At 37.9% G+C, this 18882-nt stretch overlaps 1 protein-coding gene across 1 annotated transcript in view; it reads right to left on the bottom strand.

Annotated features, from left to right (window-relative positions):
- The window catches only part of Arhgef9 (Cdc42 guanine nucleotide exchange factor 9), a 135905-nt gene that overhangs the window by 70585 nt on the left and 46438 nt on the right, over nt 1-18882 (bottom strand). The window contains 2 exon segments of the mRNA XM_034485018.2: nt 2283-2303; nt 2305-2463. Of these exon segments, the coding sequence (XP_034340909.1) occupies nt 2283-2303; nt 2305-2463 (180 nt within the window).

Consider the following 18882-nt stretch of genomic DNA (forward strand, 5'->3'; position numbering starts at 1 on the left):
TTGGAGGGACTTAGTGTTTAATTTGGATTCTGGGTTTTACTAGTCTGTTTCTTGGATAGTCTACATGAAGTGGCTACTGCGGATGTGTGCCTGAAATATCACTCCTTTTAGCCTCTGATTTAAAACCATGAGTGCTTTCTCATAGATATTCTCTAAAGATTGACCTTGACATTTATTTCATTAAGTCATCTTGACTTGTTCAATATTCCTTCTTATCCCATGGTCTATTTCCCTGGAAACAAAATTCATTAATATTTAAGTGACCATTTAATCATCCTTTTAAAAAGAGAGGCTGGACAGCACAGAAGCCACACGCTCTATGTGCATAAAAATTCATACCAGCTCTTAAGTCTTGTGGTTATTGATGGCTTCATTCTGAATACCCTAGGGACTGATTTATCAACCATTAAAGCTGGATTGGGACACAGATAACATTTCAAGGCATTAATGAAATAAGCCACATAAGCAGAGAATAAAAGATTAGATATTTCATTAGAAAACACTCAGCATAGGAGACAAGAGGCAATTCTATCTATTTCCTTGCTTAATCCAACACATAAATCTTATCCTATGTGCTTTATAAGTTGATATTCCCTACAAGGATGGGTTTCTCTTTCAACTGATATGGCCAGCCTTGATACGTGGACCTTCATAGAACTAGTAAGGTGGTAATAATGATCACAAGTATACTTATAGTAAAAACTAAAACATAGGTAGGCATTCTTCAAGTACTTTATACAACTGTGTTAAATCTTTTCTTAGCATGTATTAGCTCATTATATCCTTAGGAAAAAGTCTGCTATAGGACCCCCATGTTTCAGTTGTAAATCTTGCCAAAAAAAAAAAGTAACAATAAAAATTAAAAACACATTGGTAGGAATTAATGAAGTTGCAATCCAAGTTCTTAACTCCATTGCTTTGCTCCTTCCTTCAAATTACACCCAGGGGTCCCACTGTGAGAGAAGACAGTGTTTAGAATGTAAATAAAAAGTCCTTTGCTCTCCAAAAGTCAATGCCCCTCTAACTTTTTGTTTGGGGCCCAGAATACTTAAGTCTTATGATACAGAAGAAACCAACAATGAAGATGGTGATATAGTTTAGTTGGTAGTCTACTTGCCTAGCATGTATGAGGCTCTGAGAAATGAGGTTCCTCAGTACTGAGAAAAAATTAAATATCTTTGATTATATACATGTATGAAATTATCAATGAATTTCTTTTAAAAATTATAAAAGGAAAAAAAGGAACTAACAAAAGGTGATAGGCTATAGCAAGGGTGGTCGTTAAGATACCCTTCATGAGTTTTGGCTAATTGTCTTGACACAAAGAAATTCTCATTGTCTCTCATTCACTGTGATATCCTCTGGCCAGAAAGTGATTGCCCGGACCAGTTTGCAGATGGGAAAAACTGGCCCTTCCAATAATCAAACAACAAATTCAAAATAACAACCTTAAGCAAAGCCAAGAGCTGAGACACATGGTCATTGAAAATTTCCCACGGCAACCTGCTAAAAGGTGACCTATTGGAAACAGAGGCCATACAGGAACACCATCATTAATGTCCAGGTTCTCTATGGTAAGGCATCAAACAATTCAAAGCCTTCTAAACATAGGCATCAAACAATTCAAAGCCTTCTAAACATTTACAGGCTTCCTGTTCCCATACACAGGATGTCTTAGATCCCAGCCATTCGACTTTGTAATAAGAAGTAAGACCTGTGATGAGTAATCTCTCGCCCCTGAAGAACAGGGAGTACATATTCTGACATTAATAGCTAAAGACTATGACAGGACATAATAGTTCATACTTTCTTCTAGGAGAGAAAAAAAAGGAAAGAAGTATAGTTGATGTAAGGAGAAAGAGAAGAGAACAAAAATGAAGAGTAGAAAAGATAAGAAGGATCTAGAAGGAAGGATCAAAGGGGAATATAGAAAATAAAGATGTAGAAAAAAGGAAAAGAAAGGCAAAAAAATTATTTATTTATATCCAAAGAGTTGGAAAAAAGAACCTCAAAAAAATCCAAGTTAAATCTAGAAAGAAAAGATCGACCAAAGGAAGTGACTTACAAAAATAAATGCAACTAAAATAAGAGATAAAAGAAAGGTCTAAAGGTAGAAAGCAGAGCTTTAAACAAAGGGATGACATGAAGCAAAAGAGACAGAGAGGGAGAAAAAGAAAAAGAAATGAAAAGACAAAAGAAAACCCATCAAGAGAGGAATAAGCAGAACAAGATTGCACGTAGGGAAAGCCAAGGAGAGGAGCAGAGTGAAGGTTGACACTCACCCTCACAAAGCTGGCAGGAAAACCATCCCTCCTCATCGTCGATCTGGCCCCACCACCAATCCTTGTTGGAAGCATCCAAGACTTTGATGACGTCGCCAGCCTTAAATGCCAACTCCCGGTTGGCCATGGTGACGTGATCCCATACTGCCTCAGCACTAACGATGGAATCTCCAGTGATCAGCTTAGGAGACAAAATGAGAATGTGTTCAGTCCATACATCTGACTAGACTACTTAAGCACTTCCTCACACAAATCTACTATCTAATGGTAAAGCTTACATGTTTCAGTGGTGAGAGGTGGTGGTGAAGGGAAAATGACACCAACATGCATGCTATATTGGACTACAAGACAAACAATGCTATTGGTTCTCTATTAGCAAGTACATAGAATAATCCAGAATATGGACAAAGAATCATGCTTTTATTTATTTTCATGAACTCCTTTTCCTAGAGTAAAAATAAATAAACAAAGCTCTATTCGCTCTCCTTGGTGCTTTAAACCAGTCTTGGATCTTTAAAGTAGAAAGGCTGGTCTAGCATCAATGGCTAAAATGAAGCACAGGCATATTTGTTTTCAACTCTTTGTGCTCTTTTCCGTTTCTCCTCCGTGTGAAACTGATCAATCGAGAGTTGGTAGTATATTATTTAGTTCTCACCCACCACATCCCATGTGGTAAGAGTCTCTGTTGATTTCATTTGATAGATTTAAAAAATTGATAATACAGACATTAAATCAGAAACTGAAGATCACTTAATAAGGCAGAGGGTGTACATAGTTCTTAATCTTAACCTGGGTCACTCAATTTCATGCAGATCGGGAAAGGGCTCCACACAACAGAAAACAAACATCTAGTCCATTACCACGTGCCCATGAACAAAAACACATATAGCCACGACACTCACTTAAGCACATATAGATAAAGTTAGAGTGAGAGGTAGACTCTCTCTCTCTAGCTACTGACCAACTCTGTTATATCTTCATTCTTTTTTTCCCCTGAACTCTTCCACCTTGGAACTATTTATTGGTCATCCAAGTACTTGTAAAGGCACATTTTTGGAATTAGAGAATATATGGCCCTCCTGGCAAGGAGACTCAAACATATTCTCTCTCTCTCTCCTCTCTCTCTCTCTCTCTCTCTCTCTCTGTGTGTGTGTGTGTGTACTGAGTTACTGAACATGTCATTTATAAATAAGCTTTCCCATGAGTCTATCAGAGGAAGGAAATGTCTGCCTAAGGAAATCATGGTTCTATAAAACCAAAGATAAAACATTTCAAAGATAATAGACACTCATTTGTGGAATATATATCCTCTCCAATGGTCTTATCATATAACACATTGTCCAGAGAATTAATGCTACAGTCTTCTCAGGAAATGAATATGCATAACATTTCACACATATGAATACATAGATATGAATAGAGAGGTTCAGTACAGACAATCCAGCAGGACTTTTTATAACATATTTTAAATACTTTGTGTTTTACTATTTGCAACTTGTTTTCTCACCCACCATATCACATAATCTGCACTAATGAGCTGTGTTTAATTATTGCCCATATTTTAAAGATGAGAAAAATCGAGGTTCAGTGAAGCAAACTTGTTTTTCAGCCAATAACAATGAATACATTACAGAAATAGGTCTTTAAATCTAAGAACCTTCGAACCATAGTACCTTATACAGAATGCTACCAGCTATTATAAAAAATGGATGATCTTAAAGAACCATCAGAAGGAGATTTAATCTGCTCTCTAAAGAGATTCCTTTTTATATCGATCTTGGTTTTCTACCAAAGAAAATAGTCAATTTCTGCTGGTCTGGTCCCAGTGGAGAAAGAGACTTGCTAGTCATTGATTGCTGTGGTTTGAATGTGGCATGTCCCACAAAGGCTCGTGTGTTTGAAAACTTGATCTCAGTTGGTGGTGCTGTTTTTAGGAAATTATGGAACCTTTGGGACATGGGACCTAGATGGAAGATGTCCCTGGAGGCAGACCTTGGAAATTAAACCCACTTCTAATAACAGCCCAAGCTCTCCACTTCATAATCTGCTAAGATACAACCAGACTGATACATTGCTTCTGCTGCTACAGAAAGAGCCAACCCAGCCTCCATGCCTTCCTTGCTAAAAGAGACTATACCCTTTAAAAACATGCACCAAAATAAATTTCTCCCTTACTTTGTTTCTGAAAATTATTCTGTTAAAGCAATGTGAAAAGTACTCTCAATAAAAAAAAAAAAAATACTTGTAGGTAAGTTTACCCCTCTCCCTTCAAAGACGGTTCCTAACTGAATGTTGTAAAATTAGCTCATAATCTCAGACAGACCAAGCCTAGAGAGAATCATGCAGGTTTATAGTTCGAACTATATTTCCAGCTTTGATTGTCAAGAGTTTGTTAGCTTTGAATACTGACCCTCCGTTCAGGACACCATCTATAAAAACAAAATTCAAATGTAGATGATAGCCTTTCTCTAGAGAATCTACTTTTAACTTGTAGCTATGCTATGTAGTTTCTAACACTTCCTACTTGCTGCATAAGCTATAAAACACTGAGCAAGAACTAGCTGTTGTGTGTGCAGAGGTGTGATGAAGATAATGAATCCAGAGGGACTTGAAGTTATATGTGGCTCCTATGCTCATTCACCATAAATACCTGTCAGAGTAAAAGAATGTTCTTCTCCCATTTTCTAGGTATTTTAATAAAAGTAAATTAAATTTTGGCTAAATTTGGTTATATGTATTTCTATTTCTATATAGAATTAAATTTCAATTTGCTACAAGGTTTTCATATATTATACATATATGTACTTTACACATTCATTTCTCATCCACCATGCATTCAATGACCTACTGTGTGCATATGTCTGCTCACTGGGATTATTCCCACTTAAAGATGAAAAGGCCCCCCCCCAAACAACATAAAAACCTACCATTTATTCTGGACTTTGCTACTTTAGAAAATAGCAGTGATACTATGAGGTGAAAAATGGAAAAGTAAAAGGAACAAATTAAAATGGTGCTGTCAGGTGATAGATACTGAGTGCAATATTACAAAAGCCAAATGCAAAAGACTCCAACTGGGCTTGAGTTTCTTCATCTATGAAACAGTATAATGTCCGATTCACAGGCAAGATTACAGAGAGGGTGGATTAGCATGATGGATATACAATGCCTAGAATGTCTTAGATTTAATAGCCTAGTATAAGACTTCATGGCTAGGATATACTATACAGTTATTTGTCTCCAGAAAAAGTTTTATGGAGCACTGAAGTATAGCAAAGATAGTAACATATGCTGAAGGAGGTTAAAATTGAACAACAGGTATATGGAAAGAGGCTTGAATTATTTTTAAGGAAATGGGGGCAAAGTTGATTTTGAGGAGATAGGATATCAATCCTAACTGTGGAGGATTTGATATCCCATACGCTATACGAGGAAACAATGAAAATGTTGAAGGAAAAGAGTTGATGACAAATATGATTAACTATTCTCAAAGTGAGGGATAGTTAATTGGGTATATAATATGTTGGCATTTCAAGAACAAGTCAGAGGGAGAGACAGGAAAGTTCTGGGAGTTAGAAGAAAAATGTAGAAACCAAGAAATCTTGTCTCAGAGGATAGAATTATGAGAAAAGCCATAAACCGTCAAAAATTAATAACAAAAGGAAATGTGGACTCGAAGAACAGCCAGAGAAATAAACCGAAATAAAGCTGGCAGCAGATCATTATAAAGAAAGCCAAGAAAAGTCATCTGGGAGTGGCTCTACCACAAATTCCATTCTCTATTCTTCTGCTTTATGCCTCGCTTCCCACCAGAAGTCCTAATTCCCAATTGCCTCTTCTTCTGAAATCCCAATATAAAGCCAGGAGAGGAGATGTGCTTAGTTACTATATCATGGAACACAAATATTTCTAGGCCGCAGGGTAACACTCCTGTGACATCTAACAAAATAATAATCCCAATTCCCAGAGCATGTTGGATGCAGTGCCAAATGTATACTGGTTCTTCTTCAGATTTACAGTAAGTGGGGCACATAGTGCTTCCAGTATCCACACTAATGATGTTCTCGCTATAGGAATAAAAGGATGAAGAGAGCTTAGTTTTAATCCAGTAGGTCTGAAACTGGGGCTTGAGACCCTGCATTAAAAGAAGTCCTTTATGATCCTGACATTGCTGATCCATGGCAGACCTAGCAAATTTCTGTCATCTGGGGGCTGTCCTTTTATCTTTCGATGATTGCCTCATTCTTCCCCCAGACAACCCTATGCTACCATGGGGTTTGGCTCCTCTACCTCCAATGTTCCTTGCCTATCCCACAAAGCTTTCATCAGTAGTTGTCATATGTCTGAGGAATATGTATGGTCGTGTAAAATGTATGCCCAAAGTCAAGTTGCAAATGACAATGGATAAAACATCTTAGGATCACAGCCCTCACTCAGTTTTCACTTGCTTTATTGTTTTCATTCTTGTCCTCTAGCCAAAATAAATAGCCCCCCCAAATAGATATTTAATTACCTTGACAGGCTAGCAGACTATTGGAGTTTAATATCAAGAATAAAAATGCTTTTAACATGAAGGGGTGTTATATATTTGTCAAATTGCTTTCGGCATCTAAGATGAGCATGTGATTTTTTTTCTTTGAGTTTGTTTATAGTGGATTACATTAATGGATTTTCATATATTGAAAACAACCCTTGCATCCCTGAGATGAAAGCCTACTTGATCATAGTGAAGGATGGTTTTGATGTGTTCGTGGATTTGGTTTGCTAGAATTTTAGTGAGTATTTTTGCATCGATATTCATAAACGAAATTGGTCTGAAGTTCTCTTTTTTTGGTTGGGTCCTTGTGTGCTTTAAGTATCAGAGTAATTGTGGGCTTCATAGACTGAATTAGGGAGTGTTCTTTCTGTTCCTATTTTATGGAATAGTTTGAGGAATATTGGTATTAGGTCTTCTTTTGAAGGTCTGGTAGAACTCTGCACTAAAGCCATCTGGCCCTGGGCTTTATGTTTTGGTTGGGAGGTTGTTTTAATGACTTCTTCTATTTCCTTTCAAGGCCCATACCTAAACATAATAAAAGCAATTTAAAGCAAACCAACAGCCAAATATCAAATTAAATTGGAGAGATACTTGAAGCAATCCCAATAATAATCAGGGACAAGGATGTCCACTCTCCCCATATCTATTCAATATAGTACCGAAGTCCTAGCAGTAGCAGTAAGACAACAAAAAGGAGATCAAGAGGATACAAATTGGCAAGAAGTAGTCATGTTATTACTATTTGCAGATGATATAATAGTATACATAAGGAACCCCTAAATTCTATCAGAGAACTTCTAAAGCTTGATAAACAAGTTCAGCAAGTGGTCTTGGATATAAAATCAACTCAAATGAATCAGCAGCCTTCCCTTTATACAAATTAATAAATGGACCAAGAAAGAAATTAGGGAAATAACACCCTTCACGATAGTCACAAATCCTATAAAATATCTTGGGGTAACTCTAACCAAACAAGTGAATAGATCTGTATTGACAAGAACTTCAAGTCTCTTCAAGAAAGAATTTGAAGAAGATCTCAGAAAATGGAAAAAACCTCCCATAATCATGACTTTGGCAGAATTAACTAAATCTAATAGAAGAGGAAAGTGGAAAGAGCTTTGAACTCATTGGCAGAGAGGGGGAATTTCCTAAACAGAACTCCAATTGGCTCACATTCTAAGATCAAGAATTGGTATAATTGGGACCTCATGAAACTGGAATGCTTCTGTAAGGCAAAGGACATAGCCAGTAGGACAAATTAGCAATCTACAGATTGGGAAACTAACCCCACATACAATAGAGGGCTAATATCCAAAATATATAAAGAACTCAAGAAGCTAACCACCAAAACAACCCAATTAAAAATGGGGTAGAACTAAACAGAGAATTCACAACAGAGGAATCTCAAATGGCTGAGAAGCACTTAAAGAAATGTTCAAAGTCCTTAGTGATCAGGGAAATGAAAATCAAAACGAATCTGAGATTCCATCTTACACTTATCAGAATGGCTAAGAACAAAAAACTAGGGTGATAGCACATGCTGTCTAGGATCTGCAGAAAGAGGAACACTCCTCCATTGCTGGTGTGATTGCAAACTGGTACAACCACTCTGGAAATCAATCTGGAGGTTCCTCAGAAAATTGGAAATAGATCTACCTGAAGACCCAGCTCCATCACTCTTGGGCATATATCCAAAAGATCCCCCACCATGCTACAAGGACACATGCTCCACTATGTTCATAGCAGCCTTATTTATAATAGACAGAAGTTGGAAACAACCCAGATGTCCCACAACAGAAGAATGGATACAGAAAATGTTGGCTCATTTACACAATGGAGTACTACTCAGAGGACAATCATGAGTTTTTGCCAGGCAAATGGAATGGAAACTAGAAAATATCATCCAGAGTGGGGTAACTGACACAAAAGGACATGCCATGTATGCAATGTTTGTCTAATAAGTGGGTATTAGACAAAAAGTACACAGAAAAACCCAGGATACTATCTACAGAACTCAAGAAGGCTAAGAAGCAGGAGGCCCAAGTGAGAGATGCCTCAATCCCACTTGGGAGGAAGAAGAAGCAATCTCAGGATGCAGGACAGGGAGGGAGGGACCTGTGTGGGAAAAGGGGACATGGAGGGGAAGAGGGGAACATGATCAGGTATTGGAGGGGGGAACAAAGAGTGAAGCCCTGAAGGCCAGGAGAAAGAATGGAAACAGGCAACATCAGGAGGTAGGAAGTGGGGGGGGGGGACCTCCAGAATGTACCAGAGACCCGGAGGTGAGAGATTCTCAGGACTCAAAGGGAGGGACCTTAGATGAAATGCACTACAGTAGGCAGAAGGAATTTAAAGAGTCCACCTCCAATAGAAGACAGGGCATCAAGTAGAAGGATGGCATTGCCATCCCATAGTCAAAACTCTGACCCAGAATTATTCCTGTCTGAAAGAACTGTAGGAACCAAAATGGAGAAGAGCCTGAGGAAAGGAGTGCAGTGACTGGCCCAAGTTGGGATCAATCTCAATGGGAGGCCCCAAGGCCTGACATTATTACATGATGCTATGGTGTGCTTACCGACAGGAGCCTAGCATGACTGCCCTCGAAAAGCCCAACAAGCAGCTGAAAGAGTCAGATGCAGATATTTGCACCCAACCATGGGCAGAAGCTGTGGACCACTGTGGTTGAATCAGGTAAAAGCTGGAAGAAGCTGAGGAGGAAGGCAACCTGCAAGGAGGACCAGCAGTCTCAATTAACCTGGACCCCCGAGATCTCTCATATACTGGACCACTAACCAGGCAGCTACACCAGCTGATATGAGGCCCATAACACAAATACAGGCAGAGGACTTCCAGGTCCTGGACTCAGTCAGAAAAGATGCACCTAACCCTCAAGAGTATTGGAGCCCCAGGGAGTGGGGAGTTTTGGTGGACTGGGGTGGGTTGGGGACATCCTCTTGGAGATGGGGGGAAGAGGTATGGGTTGTGGAACAGTTAGGGGGTAGACCAGGAGGGGGATAAAATCTGGACTGTAAAAATAGATTTAAAGAATAAATTTAATAAAAGAAGAAGAATACATTTAAAAATGAACTACTGAGGCTGGAGAGATGGCTCAGCAGTTAAGAACACTGGTTGCTTTTCCATAACATCTAAGTTTGATTCCCAGCACCCATATGGATGTTCACAACTATCTATAAGACTAGTTTAAGGGGGATCTAATGCTCTCCAGTCACCTCCATAGGCACCAAGCCATGTATATGGTATACATACTTATATGCAGGTAAAAGACCCATATATATAAAACAAAATATTTTTTAATTTAACATAAACCAGGATATGCTGTAAAGAATAACAAATTGTTCCAACTGTTGTTATGGTAAACTGAGCAAGCTCTGTCTTCTAGAAATATATATATATATATATATATCAGAAAAAGGAAGGATATGAAAAGAGGGTATGAGGTTTCTTCTGTCCTTTTCTCCTCAGATGGCCCCTTTTCTCAATGGCTAAGCATGAACAATAGCCAAGTTTCCATTTCCAGGTTCCCTTTAAGTATATCTAAAGCTGTGGTTTTATGCTCTTTCAGAGCAGACAAGTTATCCTTTTAAAACAGCTTTGTAAATAGACTCTTGACTATTTAGCCAAAAATGTTAAAGGACAACCATTATGCATTTTCTAACAAATTATAACCAAGGCTTCTGCAAGAACAGCTAAGAAACACTATGTTAAGTACATAAAAAGAGTTCCAAATGGTAGCTATTGAAAAAAATCTTAACTCATGGAATATCTCTCTCTCTCTCCCTGTCTCCCTCTCTCTCCCTCCCTCCCTCCCTCCTTCCCTCCCTCTCCCTCCTCCTCTCCCTCCCTCTCCCTCCTCCTCTCCCTCTCCCTCCTCCTCTCCCTCTCCTCCCTCTCCCCCTCTCCCTCTGCCTCCTCCCTCCCTTCCCCCTCTCCCCCCCCCCCGTGTGTGTGTCTACAGGTGAGTCTTATTTCTACTTTTTTTTTTTTTTTATTTGTCTGGGCTAGTGTATGCACATGTGTGGCATGTCTGCAGAGGCCAAAAGAGAGTGCTGAATCACCTGGTGCTGTAGTTACTGGTGGTTGTGAGCCACCTGACAGAGATGCTGGGAGCGTAATTCAGGCCCTCTGTTAAGACAAGTATGAGTTGTTTTTTTTTTTTTGTTTTGTTTTGTTTTGTTTTGTTTTGTTTTTTTTTTCCTTCTGAGCCATCTCCCAAGATTATGCACCTTATTTTGACATAGAATCTCTCAGGAAACATCGAGCTCACAAATTTAGTTCTATAGGCTAGCTAGCAAGCCTTGGGGACCTCCTGTCTTTCACTTTCATAGGAATGAGATAACAAGTATGTGGCACAGAGCCAAATCTTTAGCATGGATGCTAGCATCTGAACTCAGTTCCTCGTATTTACCACAGTAAGCACTTTATGAACTGAGCCATCTACCTCTGTCTAAATTTTTCCATCAGTCAAATGACACGCTGAAGCTAAATATGATCCTTCAATTCTCTCAGTTTGGGCATTCTGTTGACATGAATGCTTTACTTTTGCAAGGGATAAAGACAACAATTTCATTTTTGCAGCTTATTTCTCCTTTCCCTTTCTTTGTGTTTTAAAGGACGTTTTTAAGGTCCATGGCTGAGGAAAATGAGAACCCATGCAAAGGACTGGCTGGCATTACATTAAAGCATAGCCTGTTGCCTGCATTGTCTGGAAAAACTGAGGAATGGTTTTACACTTTAGCCCTTGGCTGCCCCATTTAAAAAAAAATCAATAGATATTTTGGTTTTTGTTCTCTACTTAGGTCCCCAGAGAAATAATTTTTTTATCATGACATACGCCTCCAGTTCTATCCTTGCAAATGCCTGTTGTCACTTCCAATGAAATGTAAAATGTGTCATATTCCTTTTCTTAATTTACAAAATTCTATTGAACTTACTTCTTCCTTGTATATCCCTCTCAGATATGAGATGATTCTTCACTTCTATTACCCCTTCTTAGACCTGGCCCTCATCACCTCCAGCTGTCTCCTAATTAGTTTTCTACCTCCCACATGCTTCTCTTCACTTCAAGCTACTATGAGTAGCTTGATGTATTTTTTCAGTTTTCCTTGCTGCTACCATTCTTTGTGCTCATGAAGATTTAGTAACCCCCACCATGAATCTGTATAAGTTAGTCCCATCTCTGAATCCAATCCTTGCCTCTAACTGAGCAAGGGCCTTCTCTTTTTTTTCTCTTTTTCTTCTTGTGGTACTGAGGATTAAACCCAGGGTTTTACACATACTAAACAAGTGAGCTACAATCCAGACTGGATTGCCAAATTGAATATTGTAGGAAGATACACGCCTACATTTGTGCTGGTTCTTCTATGTGATCTTGGGTCACCAGCCCTTTAATCTTTTCATTTAGAACTCCAACCAGTGTCTTCTTTCCCTCTGTCTCTTTTACTAATTTCTACTTAGGATAAGGTGAAAATAACAACTAGGAGAAGTTAAAGTAGTCAGTCAGAGTGTAATTCTACAAATAACATTACTTGTGCACTGTCTATAAAACATCTGCTCAATCTACAACAAACAGTATTGTTAACCTCTTTTTAAAACTTCTGTGAAGAATGTGCATCCTAAAACCAGGCAAGTTCTGAACTGGATCAGATTCGCCATCTCCCTTGGGTTGTAAGACACTATGCTGCCAAATAATCTGTTTATACAATATGTATCTATGTGTCTTATAGGCTTATTAAAGGTACTTGGTTTTTCATTTTATACTAGATTTTATTACAGATCATGTATCTTGTGATCATCAGAGAAAGAAACAGAGATGAAAGGTAAGAAAACCCCATTTTTAATGTAGGAAACAATGACAACGGTTCCTTTTTCTTATCTCTAGGACATTAAGACCTGCTTGCTTCCAACTTCAATCTAGTTGTTGCTAGAGGCAAGCTGGAAGAACTCAAACAGTGCCAAGTCACTTAGATAACCTAAATGATCTTAAAATCTATATTCGAATTCTAATTTTTTCCCTTGGATTACTATGAATAGTCTTTAAGGCCTCAGTTTTTTCCCAGTCTGTGATTTGAAGTTCAGTCTTGGAGTTTCCTGGCTAGAAATCTCATAGGCTTCCAGAAGGGTAGGAGGAGGGGGCTAGAACTGCATGAAGAATTTGTCCTCTGTACCACCCACATGCATAGCTCTATAATCATCAACACCACAGCCAGAGGGTGGGTGGGCAAGGCAAAGAGAAGGAGAAGTCATTTTTCATCCATTTTGACAGATGTTAAAATCTTGCTGGGAAAAGAGGATTGTGGATGAGGGGAGGAAAGGGGGAAAGAGCCAGGTTGGAACAGAAATTAATGGATGTAATATCCAAATGTGACCATCTGGCTAAGGCAGCTAGACCAAGAACATTATTTATCCACCATAGTAGTGCTCCTGCATCTAGAGAACAGAGGGAAACATTTCATTCCACTTAAATCACCTTCAGCTCTACTTGATATGACCTAAGACAAAAGTTTACAAAAGCTCCTGACTTAGTATTCATTTTCAAAGCAATGTGTCTCCTGTACAATGAAGAATCTGCATTTAAACAGTCCATCAGAAAGTAAAAGGTGGTTTCCAGTGATTACCTGATTTCCTTCTGCCTATAGACTCAGAAGAAAAAAAAAAATCCAACATGGGCCAAAGCACCTAGTCCTTGCCAACAGTTTTTCATGCCTAATAGACTATGTTTCTCCTGTGAAAATCTTATAGTCTTGGGTTTCCAGCAAGTATTCAGTAAATAGTAGATGACAGAGGGGCTGAAGAATTCAGTGAACAATGACTGTGTCAGGCCTCTAGTACTCAAACTGGCTGATCTGGCTTCCCCTCAATTTTGTTAAAGATTTAGAGGGCTACATTATCAAAACCTAGACTTCAACAGAATATTAGAGAATCAAATCAAGCCTACTCCCAGGGCACTAAAGAGATAGCACCAGGTCTAAGGCTGCAAAAAAAAAAAAAAAGTGGTTGTGCTTAAAACAAAGTACTTCAAGTAGGTCAGTCAAGCTTATATAAGGCAGCATCTGCTTGTCTGGACTAGGTAGAGGATGTCAGAGTAGTGAAGAGAGGGGAAATGGGGCCACTGATTAAGGTACAATGCATCTAATAAGTTTCTGTGGCTCAATCTTGCTCTCTTTGATTTTGGGGCTCAAGAGCCTAAAAGCAATGAGTCCCACATCTTACAATAGGAAACTGAAGAACTAATTTAGCCACAAAAGAAAATGAAGGCTCCAGTGAGAAAATGTTCCTACGGTGTCAATCCAGTGAACAGCAGAGCTAACATTAAAAACTAAGCATGGATCTTAAAGAAAAAAAAATGTCTGGCATTTTTTTTTTTTGTTGTTCTATAGGCTTCTATTGTCAAAAACCAGAGTTAAGTGCTTTAACTGTATGTAATTAATCATAGATCAATGAGTTTCATTACTGTAATTTTACAATCTATATGTGTTCTATAACATCATATTGTAAATTACAAATGTACACAATAACATTTATTTTTAAAAAAAGAATGGAAGGAGAAGAAGAGGCTTTAAGGGAGCAGGGAAATTTTAAAAAGAGAGCGAGAGAGAGAGAAGTAGTAGTAAATACATGAGACATGAAAGCAGAAAAGGGGCCATTGGAGAGCAGTGGGGAATCAGTAAAAGAGACGCTGAGAGCCTGAGAAGGGAATCAGGGATGGGACAAATAATAACAAATTATTTATGAAAATGCATAATTGAAAAAAATAAAACACATTTTCAAAAATTTAAAAGATAAGAACATACATAGCCTGGTAACTAAATACTACATACACTCCAGAAAATCACCAAACCAATATGATTCTAAAACCAATAAGATTAAACAATTAATGTATCAAGAATTTCTAGACTTGCGCTCACTGGCACAGTCTCCCACCCTACTCTGATCACCCCTCAGCTGCTTTCTAGGAACCCGGACCCCATCCTGGTCTCTCTTCCCTTCTTAGGGGCGCATTAGCTCATAGGCCTCTTGCCAGAGACCCTCTGGAAAGACACCTGAGCTTCCCAGCATAGTCCTCCCCACTTTGTTCACCCTGACTGCTTTCCTGCTCCTCTCTTTGGAACTGGCCAGATCATAGATTGTTCCCAACAGAGACCCTCTAGTCTATCCAATAACAGAGAGACGGGTGATTGTTCCCTGGCATAATCCTAGGTGCTCACCTGTTGTTTACCAGAAATCATAACCTCCTTCTGGCTCCTCTCCCCCTCTTTGGGTCTGGCCAGATCATACACTTGACCCTACCAGGATCTCTCTATCCTTCCCACATGGCATGGAGACACATATAAGCTATACATGCTCCTCAACACAAGTACCCCATTCTGGTCAACCTATGGCAGGGGGGTTGGGAGAGCACCAGATCCTTATTCCAGGCCCCTGGCCAAATGGAATATCTTGTCCCATAACATAGCCTAGTAAGTCTACCTGGTTCTACCCTGACTATACCATTTTGAATTCCTAGATATACTCTGGGTCTTACAACAAGAGTCCCAGCCCAGACTCACCTATACATTTCATAATCTCCAGGTTTGTGTCTAGAGGTACATCCTATGCAACAGCATAGCTGAGTCCACATGAAACCCACAATCAACAAAAGAAGTACATATGCTCAGGTCTCATCACAAAAAAAAAACCCAAAAACAAACAAAAAACAGTATGAAAAGTCAACACATTACATTGTTCCTCCAAATCCATCAGTCCCATAGAAATGCTCTACACTGAGAACTACCTAGATGAACCCCAGAACATGGAACTTAAAAGGATAGTTATAAAATTGATGAAAGAATTCAAAGAATTTTTAAAAAGACACAAATCAAAAGCTCAGCAAACTTAAAGAGAAAAAAGTCATAGAGAATAAATGCTTGATCAATACCCAAGGAAAGACAAACAAAGTCTGAATGAAATGGTAAAGCCAATCCAAGATGGAAAACCAAATTCAACAAAGAGATAGAAATGTTGAAGAGACATTGAAATGGAAAGTATGGTAGAATTGAAAAACTCAGTAACAAAATTTGAAAACTTAGGGAAAATATCCTTGACAGTAAAATGGATCAAGTCTGATATGAGGATAAAATACAGGAATTAGACCATAAAGCAAAGAACATATAAAATTAAACACACACATACACACACACACACACACAAACACACACACACAAGGGTGAGAATGGGGGAGGTAAGAAACATACAGGAAATGTGAGACACCATAAAAAGAAAAATATAGTCTTTAAATTATAGCTACAGATGCAGGAGAAAAATCCCAGGTCAATAGTATAGACTAAATCTTCAACAAGACTATAGAAGAAAAAGTTCCCAAAACTAATGAAAGACACACCCATACACATATAAGAAGCATATGGAACACTAAATATACAAGACCAGAAAAGAAACTCCTCATAGCATATCACAACTTAAACACTAAATAAACAGAACAAAAAACCGTATTGAAACAAAATAACAAAAACAAAAAAGCCACAAGACACATATAAAGGAAATCTCATCAGATAACAGGTGACTTCTCAGTGGAAAACTGAAAGTCATAGAGCCTGGAGCAATGCAGTCCATGTTCTAAGAGTCCGAAGATACCCAGCAAAATGATCTACCATAGATGAAGAAAAAAGAAAATGATACAAACAGAATAAAAGAATTTATGCCTCTCCCTTAAAAAAAAAAAAACTGTCCAACAGACCACTGAAACCAATACTTCAGATTGAAGACAGAAATAAGAAGACACAAGAGACCCCAAGGAAGAAAATGAACGTATAGTTACTGAAACAAAGTATAATTAAGAATACAAACAGAAAAAAATGCAAAAAAAATCCCCACCTGTATTACTGCAACCAACACAACTCATTCAGTAATAGCCTTAAATGTTAATGAACTAAACTCTCTAATCAAAAGACATTGAGAAACAAGATTAGAAACAAGACACATTGACACATTCTCTGTTGTCTACAAGAAACTCAGCTTTAAAGATAGGAACCACCTTAAAGTGAAAGGCTGGGAAAAAGTACCCCAAACTAATGTGACCAGGAAGCAAACAGGTGTTGCTATCTTAATATCTAATAATACAGACTTCAATCTAAAACAAATCAGGAGAATTTTTTTTTTTTTTAAAAAAGGACCCTTCATTCTTTTTTTTTTTTAACTTATTTATTTAATGTATGAGTGCTCTGTTGCATATATATCTGCCTGCCTGAAGAGGGCATCAGATCCCCCTATAGATGGTTGTGAGCCACCATGTGGTTGCTGGAATTGAACTCATGACCTCTGGAAGAGCATCCAGTGCTCTTAGCCACTGAGCCATCTCACTAGCCCAAGGACCCTTCATTCTAATAAAGGAAACAATCAACCAAGAAAACATATATACAACACTAAATATATCTGCTACCAAACTCTGCTGCTTGCAATTTCAGAAAAAGTATACTACTGGAATTAAAGACATAAATTAACATCAACCCCCAAATAGTAGGTGATTTCAATACTCAACTCTCTCCAAAAGACATTCATGTGGACTGGACAAAAAGTAAAAAGAAATATCAGAATTAAATAACATCATATGCCAAATGAACTTAACACATATCTACAGATTATTGCACCAAAACATTCTACTCAGCAGCCAATGGCAACTTCTCTAAAACAGACCATATTTTGGGACCCAAAGCAAATCTTAACAAACTCAGAAAATTGAAAGAATTCTGTGCATCTTATCTGACTATAATGCAGTTTAACCTTACACTGACAGCAAATAAATCTGCACTAAATATACAAACTCATGGAGATTAAACTACTCCTTAAGTAATGATGAATAGATCAAAGAAGAAATCAAGAAGTAAATTTAAAACAAAAATTCTATAATTGAATGAAAATAAAAACACAACACAACAAAACCTGTGGGTCAGATTGTAGTTCTGTACTCCTACAAGGAAACAGTTCTAACCACACACCTACATTAAAAAGTCAGAAAGAGCACAAATAAATGGCTTACAGATGCAACTCAAAAATTTGCAAGGAGAACAAGCAAAACCCAAAACCACTAAACTGCAATAAATTAAAAAAAGGCAGAGCAGAAATTAATGAAACTAAAACAAAGGAAATAATAAAAAGAATCAATGAATCTACAAGCTTGTTCTTTAAGAAGATAAGCAAGGATGACAGATCCCCGGCCAAACTAAACAAAGAGGAGGAGGAAGAGGGGGAAGGGGAGAAAAACCAAATTAACCAAATCAAAAATGAACAGAGAAATTTTAAAACAAGCACCAAGTAAATTCAGAAAATTATAAGGTGATATTGTAGAAACACATACTACATTAAGAAGGAAAACCTAAAAGAAATAGACAAATGTCTAGATTCATATAAACCACCAAAGTTAAACCAAGACGAGAACAACAAGCTAAACAGACCCATAACAAATGAGGAGGTTGAAATACTAATTAAAAAAAAAACCCTTCTAACAAAAATAGGCCAAACCCAGATGGAGTCACAGCAAAATTGTACCAGACTTTCAGGCATAATCTAAAACCAATTGTTCAAAACAATAAATACTAAGTAGCACTTCCAATCTCCATCAACATAGGCAGAAAAATATGAAATCCAGGTATATACACACACACACATACACACACACACTATAAGCTAATAGTCCTGATGAACATAGATATAAAATCCTCAGTAACTAGCAAATCAAATACAGATATATATTAAAAAGGTAATCCACAATAAACAAGTTGGCTTCATTTTAGAGATGCAGAGATGGTTCAATATATGCAAGTTAATAAATATAAAAAATTATACAAATGGGCTTAAAGAAAAAGCCACATAATCATCTCGGTAGAAGCAGAAAAAGCTTTTGTCAAAATCCAATGCTTTAAACATCCTAGAGAATTAAGGACTGGAGAGAACATAACTCAACAAAAAAGCCTACATATAACAAACTCACAGCCAGCACAACCCTAAAAAGAGTAAAACTTAAAGCAATCCCATTAAAAACAGGAATGAGAC

The sequence above is a fragment of the Arvicanthis niloticus genome, chromosome X, assembly GCF_011762505.2.
Source record: "Arvicanthis niloticus isolate mArvNil1 chromosome X, mArvNil1.pat.X, whole genome shotgun sequence".
Classification (NCBI taxonomy): domain Eukaryota; kingdom Metazoa; phylum Chordata; class Mammalia; order Rodentia; family Muridae; genus Arvicanthis; species Arvicanthis niloticus.